The following is a 17,746-nucleotide window of genomic DNA, read 5'->3' as shown; positions in this document are numbered from 1 at the left end:
TGGTAACATTTTAAATGTAAATACTCAAATTTTACCTTCTTCTTCCCTGTCGTATTCCATTCTTTCAGAACCTGGACTGCACGACCTAGAAAACGATACACAATTTTTCAAACTGTGTTATCTGGTAAAATAAATGAGTACAAAATGTACCCTCTCACTGAGAATTCACTTATGTGAGAGTGCCATTCTTCTAGGCATGGCATCATCTATGACTGACAGTACCTACAAACTTGAAACTCCAGATTATAGCACTAGGACACTAGCAGGCTTATTTTCAAAAGAGAAGGGCACCCATCTTTTGACACAAATCGCGAGACGGGCGTCCTTCTCTCAGGGTCGCCCAAATTGGCATAATCGAAAGCCGATTTTGGGCGTCCCCAACTGCTTCCCGTCGCGGGGACGACCAAATTTCCTGGGGCCGTGTCAGAGGCATAGCGAAGGCAGAACTGGGGTGTGCCTAACAGATGGGCATCCTCGAGCGATAATGGAAAAAAGAAGGGTGTCCCTGACGAGCACTTGGCCGACTTTACTTGGTCCATTTTTTGTTACGACCAAGCCTCAAAAAGGTGCCCGAACTGACCAGATGACCACCGGAGGGAATCGGGGATGGCCTCCCCTGACTCCCCCAGTGGTGACTAACCCTCTCCCACCCTGAAAAAAACAACTTTAAAAACTTTTTTGCCAGCCTCAAATATCATAATCAGGTTCATCACAGCAGTATGTAGGTCCCTGGGGGGGTGGGGGAGGTATGTGTGTGTCAGCGGAGGCATAGCGAAAGCATGGACGTCCTTCTTTCAAACATTTTGAATGTCCTGAACTTCCCCCCCCCCCCCCCCCCCCACAGGGACGGCCAAATTTCGAGGGAGTGGAGTGGAGGAGTGGCCTAGTGGTTAGAGCACTGGTCTTGCAATTCAGAGGTGGCCGGTTCAAATCCCACTGCTGCTACTTGTGATCCAAAATCCAAATAAATAAATAAAGGGGGTGTAGAAGGCATAGCAAAGGCATGAATGTCCTTCTCACAGAAACATCCACATTTTGGACCCATTCTCAAAAAAAAAAAAAAAAAAAGACATCCCTGACGAGCACTTGGACGTTTTCACCTGGACTTGTGTTTTTCTACGGTTGTAGATGGCTATTATACACGCAGCTTGTCTGCATGTATGAAGCTGTCTTTGGCATGCGAAGAGCAGCCACGCATAACGCCTGGCTGCTCTGCACTGGCTTCCCCTCCTTAGGAAGGAAATCGTTTGCAAATGAGCTAACAGCAAGCAGCTCATTTGCATGCGATTTTCTTCATGCGTGCCCGTTCCTTTCCGAATTGCTAAGGGATCGGTAAGGGAAGGGCTTTTTCTGTTCAGTTAGTGCATCAGTTAGTCCACTGCAGTGCCCCCTAGGGTGCCCGGCTGGTGTCCTGGCATGTCAGGGGGACCAGTGCACTACGAATGCTGGCTTCTCCCACAACCAAATGAGTTGGATTTGGTCGTTTTTCAGATGGCATCCTCGGTTTCCATTATCACCGAAAACTGGGGATGACCATCTCTAAGGTCGACCATCTCAACATTTAGGTCAACCATCTCTAAGGTCAACCTAAATGTTGAGATTTGGGCGTCCCCGACCGTATTATCGAAATGAAAGATGGCTGCCCATCTTGTTTCGATAATACGGGTTTCCCCACCCCTTCATGGGGACATCCTGTGAGGACGCCCTCAGGAAAACTTGGGCACCCCGTTCGATTATGCCCCTCCATGGGGCCCATTTACTAAATGATTGGCGTGAGGCTAAAGGCTTGCCATGCGCCAATCTGGGACTACCGCCCGGCTGCCGCAGGAGCCCAGCGGTAGTTCCCACCCCCAGCGTGTGCCATTTCCGGTGCCACAAAAAAGTTTCTATTTTTGTAGTGCCAGTGCTTAACCGGCGGTAAATCGAGCAACGTCACGTTCTACCCAGTTACTGCTAGGTTAGCGCAGGAGCCCTTACAGCCACCTCAGTGGGTGGTGGTAAGTGCTCCTCCCCACAATGGCCGCGCAGCCAGTAGTTCACTTACCACACAGTCATTTGTTATCCTCAGAAAGGGATAGCTTTTTACTGGCTGAGGTAAAAGGGGGCCTCAGCACATGTCAAAAACACGCACTGACACTAGTGCAGGCCACTTTTTACCATAGCTTAGTAAGCTTAGTAAAAGGATCCCTAAGCTGCTTAAATCCTCCAAAACACCAGATGATGCCTTGCATTAAATATATAATTCTGGAATACCAACCTTAGATCCTTGGAGTCTGAAAATTTGCAGTTTTTGGCAAATGTTAAATTGCAAACTGTGGCATATGCTACTACAAGGAATGCTGCATTCTCGATAGCAGGTCCACAAATCTGGAACAAATTACCAGGCTGAGACTGTGCAGTAGCAGGGTTCAATTCAGTAAGTTATTGAAGACATATCTGTTTGAACACGCATGAGGCTGATGTTGTCTGTCTTATTTTGAATACTGTATAATTCAGTGCCTGTTATTGTTTTACTGTGTATGTTGTAGGCGGACAAGAATTTTTAAATAAATAAATAGATTGAACTGTACTTTATTGTATGTTTTATGCTTTGGTTTTATTGTGTATACTGCCTTAACATAGTTATTGTCAGAGGTGGTATACCACAGCAAAATAAATAAAACAAAATAGTTTTAGTTATGAAAGTACGTCCCAGACAGACAGACACGGAGGGTACTTTTAGAACCTGCCACATTACTACTACTACTACTTAACATTTCTAAAGCGCTACTAGGGTTACGCAGCGCTGTACAATTTAACATAGAAGGACAGTCCCTGCTCAAGGAGCTTACAATCTAAAGGACAAATGTACAGTCAGTCAAGTAGGGGCACTCAAATTGGGGCAGTCTAGATTTCCTGAAAGGTATAAAGGTTAGATGCCGAAAGCAACATTGAAGAGGTGGGCTTTGAGCAAGGATTTGAAGATGGGTAGGGAAGGGGCTTGGCTTAAGGGCTCAGGAAGTTTATTCCAAGCATAGGGTGAGGCGAGCCAGAATGGGCAAACAGCAGCAATTTTTTTACAGTGAACGTGCATGATTACTTTCCCTGTATAACTGCATCTCACACGTGTATCTAGCAGTAATTCGATAAAGTAAATCCTAACATTTATGCGCCAAATACAAGCATCTACTATAATAAAAACACTCTCAACGTTCTGAAGCTGACTCCGTGGCTTCAGTGAAGGTTTCGTAAGTTCGTAAGTGTGTAACCATCCGACTCACCATCTCTCCCTGCCCCGCCCTCGCGTCAAAACGTGATGATGTCAAGGGCGGAGCAGTGAGAGTGAAGGGGTACACCAACGCCACGTCACACGCATGACGGACAGACAAAACACCAGGAAGCGAAGTTTATCCTGATGAGTGCCCGCGGCTGCGTAAGCCCCCCGTCATCGCCTGTCAGCTGGTGAACGGGAGAAGCAGTGTGTCATTAGGTTGACAGCGATTAGCACCTCCCCCCCCCCCCAGCACCTCAGCAGAGACCTGTCTGAATTTTAAAATTTGTATGGAGGGGGCGTAGAACTGGAAGGGAGGGACGACAACCGTGGAACTGGGAGGGAGGGGGGAACCTGGAACTCGGAGGGAGGGAGGACCCTGGAACTGGGTGGGAGAGGGAGAGAGGGAGGAGGGGGGACCCCGTAAGGGGGGGCCTGGAACTGGGTGGGAGGGAGGGAGGGGAAGGGAACCTGAAACTCAGAGGGAGGGAGGGGACGACCCTGGAACTCAGAGGGAGGGAGAGAAGGAAGACCCTGGAACTCGGAGGGAGGGAGGACCCTGGAACTCGGAGGGAGGGAGGGGGGGATGACCCTGGAACTCAGAGGGAGAGAGGGGAGGACAACCCTGGAACTCAGAGGGGGGGACGACGACCTTGGAACTCAGATGAAGGGAGGGAGGGGGACGACCCTGGCACACACTCTCATTCTCACACACACACACTCTCTCATAGACACAGCTGCACCCAGTCTCACTCTCTCTCTGTCACACACACACACTCACACATTCACTCTCTCTCTCACACACTCTCTCAAACATACACACTCCGAGGAAAATCTTGTTAGTGCCCGTTTCGTTTCTTCGAGAAACGGGCCTTTTTTACTAGTAAATAATTAAAATACTGGCATATGCATGCTTATGTGTGCACATATGCAGGTAACTGCCAGGTATATGCCTACACGCTATCCTGTAACTATGCGTATGTCTTCAATAGTGCTTAGTTTGCACATGGGTGTATACACAGATAGGGTAAATCTTATAACAGGGCACCAGGTAGGAGCCTACTTTATAAAGGAAACCAGGCACCTACTTTCTTCCTTTACAGATGTAACCCTTGTTTGCCTGGGCAAGCATCAAGCAGGTTACTATATGGAGCTTTTTGGATTGGTTTGGGGTCAGGGCCAGAACTATCAAAGCTAGGAGGCCAGCTGACACCTTAACCACACATCTTGGTATGCTCAAAACGGTGGAGGGTTTACTCTAAGTTGAATATCTAAATGGGACAGTGTTTCTGACAACTATTTTCATCACTTGTATTATGCCAGTAAAGATAAATAAGTTAAAAGCTACACTTACAATCTTCTACTTACTTCTTCCTAATTCTATGTCATAAGTTACAGTTCTTGGTGAAAAAGCTTCTTCTCCCCAAAGGGATGACTGGTGTTTAGAAGCTTTACTTAGTTGATCTTCAGCTCCAGCTAGATTTAATAGCACTTCTTATCCCTACTACTACTACTTATCATTTTTCTAAAGCGCTACTAGACGTACGCAGCGCTGTACACTTGAACATGAAGAGACAGTCCCTGCTCGAAGGAGCTTACAATCTAATTAGGACAGACAAACAGGACAAACAAGAGATAAGGGAATATTAAAGTGAGGATGATAAAATAAGGGTCCTACTCCTCAGCAGGCAGTAGTCGTAGACAGGTTCCCCATTCCTGTGTTCCCTTGAACAGTCCAGCTGCTTTATAGGCTCTGAGGCTTGTTCCCATTCCTGACCCCTAAGGGTCAGAGATGTGCTTGTCAAAGACCTTTTTGTGTCAGATCAGCATGCTAGCTTTGAGGCTAACAGTTATATTTTATCTTCTTGCAGTGATGGTATGGAATTGGACAGGGACAGTATTATTTCACAGAAAGGGTGGTGGAAGCTTGGAATGGCCTCCCGGTGGAGTCGTGGTGAAGTTGTGGAGTTGAGGACTGTGTCAGAATTTAAGATGGCATGGGATAAGCAAGTGGGATCGCAAAGGAAGAGTTAGAGGTTTCAGAAGATGGGTAGACTGGATGGGCCATTTGTCCTTTATCTGCCGTCATGTTTCTATGACTCAGGAGACAAAACCCTGGTCCCCCTGCTTGATGGTGCAATGGCTGGAATTCTGAACCAAAGGCAGTACCTTCCCTCCCGGGCTGAGTATTTATACTAGCCCTGGTTACCATATCAGGAAGGAAAGCACAACCCCTGTTCTGGAAACTGTGGGGTAAATACTCAGCCAGTGGTGGTCCGTGATTTTTTTTTTTTGCCACCACCAGCTTTATGTCCAGATATTTAGTGCTGGGAATTATATATCCAGGTATTTATTTATTTGGATGTTGCTCATACCTTTTTTCAATAGTAGCTCAAAGTGAGTTACATTCAGGAATACTGGATATTTCCCTGTCTCTGGAGGGCTCACAATCTAGGTTTGTGCCTGAGGCAATGGAGAGTTAAGTGACTTGCCCAAGATCACAAGGAGCAGCAGTGGGATTTGAACTAGGCCACTCCTCCACTCCTGGGTATATGCAGACAGCCGGCATGTAACCAGATGTGCAAATATTCAGTCCTTAAACAGTTAAGTTAAACTGGCCAAAGATACGGCTGCTATTTATGCGGTCCTATTTGGCCGGTTAACTTAACCAGTAAAGAGTTGAATATTGGCACTGAGCCAGTTCAGAGCCAACTGCGCCCCAGACTGCCCACAAAATAGTTGGTTTCCATTTTTACGGTTAAAGGGGATATTCAAAGGCACTACCTGGGTGAAGAGCCACTAAATATCCCCAATAAGCAGCTAAGCGCCATTTAACCGGTTAGGATCCTCTCCTTCCCGGTTAAATGGTTTTGAATATCAGCCCCTCTACAGTAAGGAAAAGATCAGAATTCCTTTACTTCTGGAAGAGGAACTGAAGGATCCAGCGTTACTTGATAGGCTAAACCTTAGTGCACTGTACATACAGGGTGAGGCAAAAAAGTAACCCCCTAGAGTTTTTGCTGTTTTCCCAGCAACTGCTAGGAATTTCAACGCGAAATTTACAGCTTTATTTGTTATTATCTGTGTTTATGTGCCAAATGGAATGAGCTATAAGAACATAAGAGTAGCCATACAGGGTCAGAACAATGGTCCATCTAGCCCAGTATCCTATTTTCTAAACAGTGGCCAAGCCAGGTCACAAGTAACTGGCAGAAACCCAAATCGTGGCAACACCCCATACTACAAGTTCCAGGGCAAGCAGTTGCTTCCCATGTCTGTCTCAATAGCAGAATATGGACTTTTCCTCCAGGAATTTGCCCAAACCTTTTTTTAAACCCAGATACGCTAACCGCTGTTACCACCTCCTCCAGCAAAGAGTTCCAGAGCTTAACTATTCGTTGAGTGAAAAACTATTTCCTCCTATTTGTTTTAAATTACTTCCATGTAACTTCCTCGAGTGGCCCCTAGTCCCTGTACTGTTAGAATGAGTAAAAAATCAATTTACTTCTACTCATTCTACACCACTCCGGATTTGTAGACCTCAATCCGTCTCTTTTCCAAGCTGAACAGCCCTAACCTCGTTAGCCTTTTCTCATACAAGAGGAGTTCCATTCCCTTTATCATTTTAGTTGCTCTTCTTTGAACCTTTGCTAATTCAGCTATATCTTTTTTGAGATACGGCGACCAGAACTGACCGCAATACTCAAGTTGCGGACGCACCATGGAGAGATACAAAGGCAGTATACTATTTTCGGTCTTATTCACCATCCCTTTCCTAATAATCACTAGCATCCTGTTTGCTTTTTTGGCCGCTACCGTACATTGAGCAGAAGATTTCAGCGATTTATTTACAATGACACCCAGATCTTTTTCTTGAGCGCTGACCCCCAAGGTGGACCCTAGCATCAGGTAACTGTGATTCGGATTATTATTTCCAATGTGCATCACCTTGCATTTGTCCACATTAAATGTCATCTGCCATTTGGATGCCAGTCTTCCAAATTCCTAAGGTCTTCCTGCAATATTTCACAGTCCGCAAGTGTTTTAACAACCGTGAATAGTTTTGTATCATCTGCAAATTTGATCACCTCACTCTTCGTTCTGATTTCCATATCATTTATAAATATTTTAAATAGTACCGGTCCCAGTGCAGATCCCCGTGGCACTCCACTGTTCACTCTCCTCCACTGAGAGAAATGACCATTTAACCCTACCCTCTGTTTTCTGTCCAATAGCCAATTTCTAATCCACACCAGAACCTTGCCTCCTAACTCATGACTCTTTATTTTTCTCAGGAGTCTCTCATGAGGAACTTTATCAAAAGCTTTCTGAAAATCTAGATACACTACATCAACCGGCTCACCTTTATCCACATGTTTATTCGCGCCTTCAAAGAAATGAAGCAAATTGGTGAGGCGACTTTCCTTGGTTGAACCCAAGATGACTCTGTCCCATTAAACCATGTTTGTCTACATGTTCTATAATTTTATTCTTTATAATAGTTTCCACTATTTTGCCCAGCACCGATATCAGGCTTCCTTTTCTGGATCACCCCTAGAACCCTTTTTAAAAGTCGGCGTCACATTGGCCACCCTCCAATCTTCCAGAACTGTGGACTATTTTAACAATAGTTTACATATTACTATCTTTATCTTTAAACACGTGGCCACCCAATGATTCTTGCACACTCAAAAATGTTTGCACTGTAAAATTACCATTATTTGAAAAAAAAAAAAAAACAGTCCAACTGTCCAGATTTTATCACAAAGGACCGGTGGTCTCCAAATTCACTGGACATAAACCCTTTGGGGAGCAATGTTGGAGGCCTATCACAAGCGTGGGAGCCAAAGTCAGAGCTGCAGGTTCAGTAAGTGTTGGTGTGTGCTGGTAATGTGCAGATCAAAGGGTTAATTATCTACAGGCAGAGAGGTAGCTATTTCACTTCTTGTTCTGTGTGATTGAACCTTACTGTACAATTAAGCCAAATGGAAGGAATTTTTAGCAGAATGCACCAAAAGGCACCCCCCTCCACCCCCTCCTTTCTTCCTGTGAGAGGCAATAAGTACATAAGTACATAAGCACTGCCACGCTGGGAAAAGGCCAAAGGTCCATCAAGCCCAGCACTCCGTCTCCGACAGCGGCCAATCCAGGCCCCAAGAGCCTGGCAAAATCCCAAAATTGAATAACAATCAATGGACTTTTCCTTCAGGAATCTGTCCAGACCCCCTTTAAACTCAGCAAGGCCAGCTGCCATCACTACCTTCTCCGGCAATGAGTTCCAGAGTCTAACCACACGCTGAGTAAAGAAAAAACTTTCTCCAATTTGTTTTAAACCTACCACATTCTAATTTCATCTTGTGTCCCCTAGTTCTATTATTGTTAGAAAGCATAAACAAACGCTTCACAACTGTCCGCTCTACCCCATTCAAAATTTTGTAGACCTCTATCATATCACCCCTCAGCCGCCTTTTCTCCAGGCTAAAGAGTCCTAGCCTTCTTAACCTCTCCTCATAAGGTAGTCGTCTCATCCCTTTTATCATTTTCGTCGCCCTTCTCTGCACCTTCTCCAATTCCTTTATATCTTTTTTGAGATGAGGTGACCAGAACTGAACACAATACTCCAGGTGCGGTCGCACCATGGAACGATATAACGGCATTAGAACATCCTCATGCTTGTTTTCCATCCCTTTTCTAATAATACTCAACATTCTGTTCGCCTTCTTGGCCGCCGCAGCACATTGAGCCGAAGATTTCAACGTCCTATCCAATAACTCAGAGCACTACTGTCTGTAACACCTTAGGACACCTGTGATCTGATAGGTCATATGTGAGGCAAGGGGATGCAAGCATTTGTCCATCAGCTGAGTACTAATTAGCTTTTAAAGGGGATGGGAGGAGTTTGAGGCAGAGATCAGAGTAAACATGTGAGCAGCCTGAAACACTGAAGAAAGAAACATCATTTATTACTTGTGAGAATATAACCAGACCCTGAACTTCTTCCCTGGTATGAAGTGAGATAAGAAGGTAACAAGAATGTGTGCAAATAGGAAAATAAAAAGAAACTTTTCTTGTGTTTTTTTTTCAATTATACAACAAAGAAATGACTAATTGCAGAGCCATTAGGACTGGTGTTCTTGTATTCATTCTGAGCTGAGAGAAAAATGTATATAAAATTGAGGAAGACTTGATTGGGGGAGCACTGACTCTCATCACTGTTGGGGAATCAGCAGCTTTGATAAGTGTCTCTCTCAGCTGGCTTTACCCATTTGTTGTGTAACCCTATCACCCTGCTTTAATTTTGCTCCACAAATAGTTACTTTTTGGTTTACTAATTTTGTAAGAATAAAACTTTACTAATGTGAGAAGATTCTATTGTTTGTACTTTTCTTTTGTGACCCAGACTGACCAGGTTATTGGTGTTCATCCCAAGATACAGTTGTGGTAAGTGTGCTGGGGTGGTTCTGACTCTGTTCTAATCCTGACCCAGTACACAAGCTCCACCCAAAGCTGAAAACAATCACCGAACTCAAGGAAGTGCTGCAGATGATCTGGGGAGTCTGGGACAACCTGCCACAGGAAATAATCAACAAGGCTGTTAAGAATTTCCCAAAGTGATTGAAGGCCTGTGTTAAAGCTGGGGTTGGACATTTTGAGCATTCACAGTGACTGCAAAATTCTGACACTTTGTTAATTGTATCATTTGAATGATGTTATTTTACTATGTTTTAGCTCGAACATTTTTAATGCGCAGCAGAGGGCATTGCAGATCGATTAAAATGCGGCGGCCAGATTGGTTGCCAGAGTTGCAAGGAATGCTCATATTTCTCCAGTATTAAACAGCAACATTGGTTGCCAGTATCCTATAGGATTAAATACAAAGCATTATCTTTGATTCATCAAGCGGTATATTCTCATGCACCACACGGTATTTCAAAGATGTTTGTATGTGTGTATCACCCGAACAGAGCATTGCACTCAGAGCATGCGGATACGGTAACCATAGTTCATGATGTGGACATACAGCGTCAGCATATTCTATTGCTGGTATATTGCTCTGCAATGAGCTTTCTGGACAGATACGCCCAGTGCGATTTTTCTAGTGAAAAAGGTGCCGGTACTCAAATGCCAGACCACCCTTCAGGGATGGGTTGATCACTGAGGGACCCACTCCACAAGAAGCAGGTCCCCTGCAACCAGTCATAGAAACTATGACAAGGCAGAATTGGTGTGTAGAGCCTGAGTTCCTTCATTAAAACTTAGGGACTATGGGTCAATTTTAGCAGACAATGGAAAAGGTGCCTTTACTCAGTACCCCCAAGTACACCCTCAAAAAAAGCTCTGGATACGCCTATGTGCAAATAGATTGCAGTTTTAGAAAACTGCTTAAGACACAATTGTTTGTTGCAGCATTCTTTTGAAATTGCAGCTCATGGATTTGTAGAAGGCGGAGCAGTGTTGATGTTATAGTTGAATGTCTTTTATGATGTTTGTTGACATGTTTTTATTATGCATGTATTATTGGAAACCACCTAGGTGGGGTTTAAGTTTTTAGAACACATAAATAAAAATCGCTAGGTAGTAACAGTAAACTGTCAGTAACATCAACATAGCTTAAGATACTTAAATGTCGTTTAATAGTTTTACGTAAATATGATGACTAAATAAGTACATAAAATTTCTTGTTGAAATTCAAATTGCTTGCTGAGCAAACATTATAAAACTGTAGGGGTTACTTTTTTTTGCCTCACCCTGTTGAATACTAGCATAATTGGGTATATATTTGTATATGAGCAAGTACTTATACCAGCTATACAGCTGATGTAAGTACGTGCGCCTAGTTAAGGGACATACATATGTAACTTAAAATATTCTGTGTTATTATTATTATTAGCATTTGTATAGCGCTACCAGACGCATGCAGCGCTGAACACCTGATACAAAGAGAAAGTCCCTGCTCAATAGAGCTTACAATGTAAATAATATAGACAGACAAGACAGTTACGGGTGAGGGAAGTAATGGGAGCTAAAAAGCAGCAGTGACAAGGTGGGTTTTCAGCACAGATTTGAAAACAGGTAGAGATAGAGCTAGACGTATAGGTCCAGGAAGTCTATTCCAGGCATAAGATGCCGCGAGAGAAATGGAGCGAAGCCTGGAGTTAGCAGTGGAGGAGAAGGGGGACTGTCCTTCTATGTTAAATTGTACAGCGCTACGTAACACTAGTAGCGCTTTAGAAATGTTAAGTAGTAGTAGTAGTAGACGACAAGAGAGATTTGTCCAGTGAGCGGAGTTCACGGGGAGGAATGTAGGGAGAGATGAGAGTGGTGAGGTAATGGGGGCTGCAGAGTGGATGCATTTAAAGGTCAGTATGAGAAGTTTAAACTGAATGCGGAAGCGGACAGAGAGCCAGTGAAGTGACTTGAGGAGTGGGCTAGTGTGGGTATAACGATTCTGGTGAAAAATAAGTCGTGCCGCAGAATTTTGGACAGATTGGAGAGGAGAGAGATGGCTGAGCGGAAGACCAGTGAGAAGTAAATTGCAATAGTCCAAGCGAGAGGTGACAAGGGTGTGGATAAGGGTTCTGGCAGCGTATTCAGAAAGGAAGGGGTGAATTTTGCTAATATTGTAGATAAAGAAATGACAGGTTTTGGCGATCTGTTAAATATGCGCAGAGAAGGAGCGAGAGGAATCAAAGATGACTCCAAGGTTATGAGCCGAGGAGACAGAGAGGATGTGAGAGCCATTATCAGCGATAGAGAAAGGGGGAAGAGGGGAGGTGGGTTTAGGGGGAAAAATGAGAAGTTCAGCTTTGGACAAGTGACACGAAACAGTGCATGCCGCCCAGGTCTATGCCCGCATGCAAACCACGGACTATCAAAGATGTACATGTACTTAAAGAACCTACTATAAATGACATTAAATCTTGACTATATTTGTTTAGAACGGCATTCCATTTATTTATGAAATCCTCATTGTATGTAGACAAAGTAGCTTTTTGTAACCTTAAGCCTCTAGGAATCATGTGATGCTTAATATACTGAGCTACAGTATCACATGTAACTCAGCTTGTATCAATCGTCCATTTACACTTTCTACTTCAGTCCAAGATAAAGTAGTATTATTAGAAGATTCCTCATCTAATATAGCTGTACGTTGTACTAGCTTAGTCATTTGTTCATCTGAATATCCAAACACTTCAAGTTCAGGGAGCAACATTTTAGCAGTCACAAACACACAGAATAGGACAATATTTATATAGCGGGGTAATACTCCAAGAAGTTACAAAAACCCCAGCAATTATAAGAAAATAGTGTTCAAAACAAGTGTCGCTAAACTTTTATCATCACCATTGAATTTTTTTTAGAGATTCTCAGACTACATGACACACTTAGGTATATATTATGTTCTTCATAAAAAAGTGGCCCCTTCCTCACAGGTCCTGATTTTTATAAGGAAAATCTTCTCTTGAATTCTTTTAAATAAAGTCTCTTTAACATACTTTCACAGCACTTAACTTTAGAACACTGTTCAGCTGACTGTTAATAAAGTCGGACATGCTGCCAACATGGCCAAGTTTTGCTTCCTTCATCAGGGTAGCAGTCCGAGAGTCACAAGCACATTTCTCTTGTCAGCAGCCATTCTAAATAAATGTAGTTGAGATTTAATATTGTTGATAATAGAGACTACAGTTTCAGTAGAACAGGAACTGAACACCAAAGTTACAGAAATTTCTACTGTTTTACAACAGCGTACTGCAACTGAAGGATATATGTAAAGAACAGCATTTAGGAGCAAGGGCGAACTGAGGATAGTGTGGGCCCCTGGGCGCTGGGGGTGGTCTGCCCCTCCCCCTCCCCCCCCCCCGCTGCTGCAGCTGATGCCCCCGCTGCCCCGGTCCTACCTAAGGGGTCCTGGTAGTCTGGTGGCCTTTGCGGGGGGGCATGTTCTTTACTGCCTGCTGCTATTTCCCCGCCTGCTGGCGCCAACATGTTTTCAAAATGGCGGCTAAGACTTCCCACAGGAGTCTCACAGATCTCAACAGTCTTGCAAGACTTCCACAGGGAGTCTCGGACGCCATTTTTAAAATACAGTGGTGCCAGGCAGGGGGGAATAGACGCAGCCCAGCAGGCCGGGCAGGAAAGAACATGTTCCACCCCTGCTGAGGCCACTATATCACCAGCGGTACGCCGGACATCCAGGCAGAGCCTCTGGGCCCCCTAGAGCCTCTGAGCCCTTGAGCACTGCCCGGTTGTCCGAATGGTCAGTCTGCCCCTGTTTAGGAGCGAATCCAACATGTACTCGCATAGGTACGCACACGTGTGTATATGTCAGTATTCTAATCATTTAAAAGTGCAACTGGCACATAAATGTTAGCGCCTACCTTAAAGAATTTCTTCCTATATCTGTATTCCTTAAAACTTTTCTCCAAAGAGCAATCACTTACAAAACATGTAAAAATAGGCATAGGATTGCTTCCAGTGTTTATTTTCACACTTGTATCTGGTGCCCTATATTAGAAATGACTCTTCCAGCTGTCCACATGGAAACCTTTTCTACCTCCAAAACGTGTCCATAACAGGTTTTTCAAAACTCTGTACAAGACTGCCTAAAAAAAAATATACGGCGCAGTAAAGCAAATAGAAAACTTTAGTATATAGGGACAAAATCTCAGGTTTTCGATACTTACCGTCCAGAAATGCTTGAATAGCCTTATCCACATTGTTATCAAACTGCTGGAGCACCAGTATGATTTCATTATTGCTTTTGGCAGGCACAACCGATCGGACAGCAATAATCTGAAACAAATGAGATTTTTTTTTAAAATCTGGGCATAGAAATACACATCTGTGGGAAAAACTCAAGCCAGTCAGTATTCAGCTGGCAGAGGTCAGTATTTATTTAAGTATTGACCATCACTAGCCAATTTAAACCCAGATATTCAATGCCAGGCCATGTCTGGGCACCAGCATTGAATATCCAGGTATGACCAGACATGTCCTGGCCAATGGAACTTACACGTATTCCAGCCAATATTTTACCAGCGCCTACACAAGACACTTATGCAGGTCCTGGCTGAATATTACATGGAATCCACATAAGGGGATCTGTCAGGTCCCCATAACCATGCACCCCCATTTCTAGTCCTGAACAGCCCCTCTTCTAATCCCCTGAGCCCCCCTCAGTTCCCCACTCCCCCATTCCAGTCTTCCCAGCTTTCCATTCCAGATTCCCTCCAAGAGAACTGTCTCTTCCCAACAAGAACCCAACACTCTCCCAGATCCCCCAACCTCCCTCCTAAAAAATGTCTACCCACCTATCTGTAGGCCCCCCAGGCCTGCCTTAGAATATCTGGTGGTCTATGGGGGTAGGCAGGGCAGGAGTGAACACAACTGGTCATGCCCATGCTGGCTCCAGTCGCAAAATGGCTGTCGCAGCCTCCAGTGGTGGTCTCACTGTACTAGGTATTACTATGAGATTACCATTAGAGGTTGCAGCAGCCATTTAGCCATTTTGCAACTGGAGCTAGCACACGCAGGAATGATTGGGGTTCACTCCTACCTGGCCTACCTGCCTAGACCACCAGGAGGGGCATAATCGAACGCGAACGCCCATCTCCATGGGCGCCTATCTCCGAGAACGGATACATGAAGGGGCGGGACAGACCGTATTTTCGAAAAAATGGGCGTCCATCTTTTTTTCAATAATACGGTTTGTGCCGGGCAAATGCATCAGATTTGTGTGGATTTGAGCTTGGCGGTTTCGTTTTTCAGCGATAATGGAAACCGAAGGCACCCAGCTCAAAAACAAACAAATCCAAGGCATTTGGTTGTGGGAGGGGCCATGATTCGTAGTGCACTGGTCCCCCTCACATGCCAGGACACCAACCGAGCACCCTAGGGGGCACGTAACAAGTTAAAAAAAAAAGTAAAATACCTCCCAGGTGCATAGCTCCCTTCCTTTGGGTGCTGAGCTCCTCAAATCCCCCCCCCAAAACCCACTGCCCACAACTCTACACCATTACCATAGGCCTTATGGCTGAAGGGGGGCACCTAGATGTGGGTACAGTGTATTTTGGGGGCGGTTTGGAGGGCTCCCATTTACCACCACAAGTGTAACAGGTGGGGGGGGGATGGGCTTGGGTCCACCTGCCTGAAGTCTACTGCACCCACTAACAACTGCTACAGGGACCTGCATATTGCTGTGATGGAGCTGAGTATGGCATTTGACGGTGGCATACAGGCTGGAAAAAAAAGTTGTTAAAGTTGGTTTTTTGAGGGTGGGAGGGGGTTAGTGACCACTGGGAGAGTCAGGAGTGGTGATCCCCGATTCCCTCCGGTGGTCATCTGGTCATTTAGGGCACTTTTTTGGGACTTGTTCGTGAAAAAAAAGGTCCAAAACAAGTGACCTAAATTCGCACTAAAAACGCCTTTGTTTTTTCGATTATCGGCCGAAGGCGCCCATCATAAACACACCCCAGTCCCGCCTTCACCACACCTCCGACACGCCCCCGTCAACTTTGTTCGTTCCCGCGACAGAGTGCAGTTGAAGACGCCCAAAATCGGCTTTCAATTATACCGATTTGGGCGCCTTTGCGAGATGGACGCCTATCTCCTGATTTGGGTTGAAATCTGGGTGCCCATTACTTTAGAAAATAAGGCTGCAGGTATACTAAAGTAGGATCTTAATGCCTATTCCTAGGGGGTAGTCGGGAGGTGGGTAGCCCTTTTTGGGTGGGACCAATGCTCTTGGTGGACGTATTGGGAGGGGCCCATACTCTTTGCAAGGGGTCAGGAGGAGGGTTTAAACTTGTTCAGAGGGTGAGGAGAAAATACAGGAGGAATAAGGCTACTACCCGGAACTAATGGGGGGTACCACCTGGGTACCACCAGTAGAGCTAAGTGACCAAAGTTAGGACAGCCCTTTGTGCAGTCCTATGTAGTTGCTTAGCTATGCAGGCACCGCATACCTCCAGATTCCTCTCCAACTCTGCCTTGGAACGCGCCTCCATTGAATAGATTTGATTCATGCAGTCTGAGCCGATAATATCTTGAATTTTACAACCTTGTTAGGGTATTGCACTCAGAGGAATGTGGACTGTTATCCATTCTACACCACTGTAAAGCAAACTATGCAGTTACGAGGATGTTGCATTTTCTGTTATGGTCCCTCTGTATGGAATCAGCTGCCAGAACGATTGTGCCATTTATCAAAGTCTTCCCAGGCTTTTTGTGGTTGGTGAAATTTTTCTGGGCAGTTGAGCATTTTGATTGGTTGGTATGGGGCATCTCAGTGTGTTTTTAGTCTTGTTTCTTTGTGTTTTATATTGTGCATGTTTTATTGGTGAGTTAATATAGGCGGATTAGAAATGTTTAAATAAATAATCAGCAGCACTGCCCTGTTTGTGCCATTCAATATCACTGACCAGCCTGATGAGTGCAATTTAACTAGCTGGAACCTCTCCTGTCCACTTAAATAGCTTTGAATATTGATTTAATTTATATTTGGAAAATAAAGACCAATTACTATAGGATCAATTCATCCAAATTTGAGTTATTTGTGAATATTGGCAAACAGTCACATCCTGTATTTAAAAAATGCAGCATGAAAAGCCACTGAATTTCAGAAAAAAATGTAATAAATCCCCTTACTGTGGATTTTTAGACTATATGTATGAGCTCACAATCCATTTCTGGACATGTAGAATCACTCTCCTGAAAAAATGAAAAGCTGAAACTCAATAAAGGAATGCAATGAGGTCCCTATTTTAATGCTGAATTTGGCACTTAGATGGTAATTTTATAAAGTGTTGCACTATGTGGAAAGCCTGTTATACGCTCAGAAAATTGCTGATATAAAATTGTGTGGTCAAATATGTCAGCAAAGAGTGAGTGTACAGAAAGAGTACACTTACTTTTACATGATCTTCATGTAAGCGTTCCCAAAGCACAGTTTAGGTAGAGTGGAGGACGAGTTGTGATGTATGCATGTGTAAACCTGGATTGGTTATGAGTATCAGATGGCCTAAACAGAAATATTTTTATGGACTGATTGAGGTCAGGGCCAGGACTAGTAAACTAGAAATCTGGCTGGCACTCTAATCCACTTCCTCCACATTCCAGTGAATAAATCAGTCCACACAGTCTTATATGCTCAAACCTATTGGGAGGATTTACTGTACTTGAATAGCCAAATGGTAATGTCTCCGACAATTAATTACACCATTCAAATTTTCCAGTAAAGGTAACACAAGTAAGAAGTCCTCTAAAGGCAGTTTCCAGGTTTGGGAACTGTCTCTTAGTTGTAAATGTAGTTATTTAATTCTTACAACTACCTCTCCTCTGGGCCCTGACTCAGAAAGCAACCCCCTTGTCAGTCTCTCTCTCTCTCTCTCTATGTATGCTAGGCATTTTTAGCCTTCACAGGATCCTACTAGTTTGTTCCTTCTCCCTTGAAACACAGCTTCTTGTGGAAGTGCTGATCAGATGGTTAAGGCTTCA

The 17,746-nt window shown here is 44.3% G+C and overlaps 1 protein-coding gene across 1 annotated transcript in view; it reads right to left on the bottom strand.

The window, feature by feature from the left end:
- LOC115474292 (SPATS2-like protein) overlaps positions 1–17,746 on the bottom strand; it is a 159,496-nt gene that overhangs the window by 91,436 nt on the left and 50,314 nt on the right. The window contains exons 3-4 of the mRNA XM_030209700.1: positions 13,936–14,044; positions 36–85 (exon numbers count right to left, since the gene is read on the bottom strand). Coding sequence (XP_030065560.1) covers positions 36–85; positions 13,936–14,044 — 159 coding nt within the window. The remainder of the gene's footprint in view (positions 1–35; positions 86–13,935; positions 14,045–17,746) is intronic.

This window comes from Microcaecilia unicolor, chromosome 7 (assembly GCF_901765095.1).
Source record: "Microcaecilia unicolor chromosome 7, aMicUni1.1, whole genome shotgun sequence".
Classification (NCBI taxonomy): domain Eukaryota; kingdom Metazoa; phylum Chordata; class Amphibia; order Gymnophiona; family Siphonopidae; genus Microcaecilia; species Microcaecilia unicolor.
This window is presented reverse-complemented; position numbering and strand designations above follow the sequence as displayed.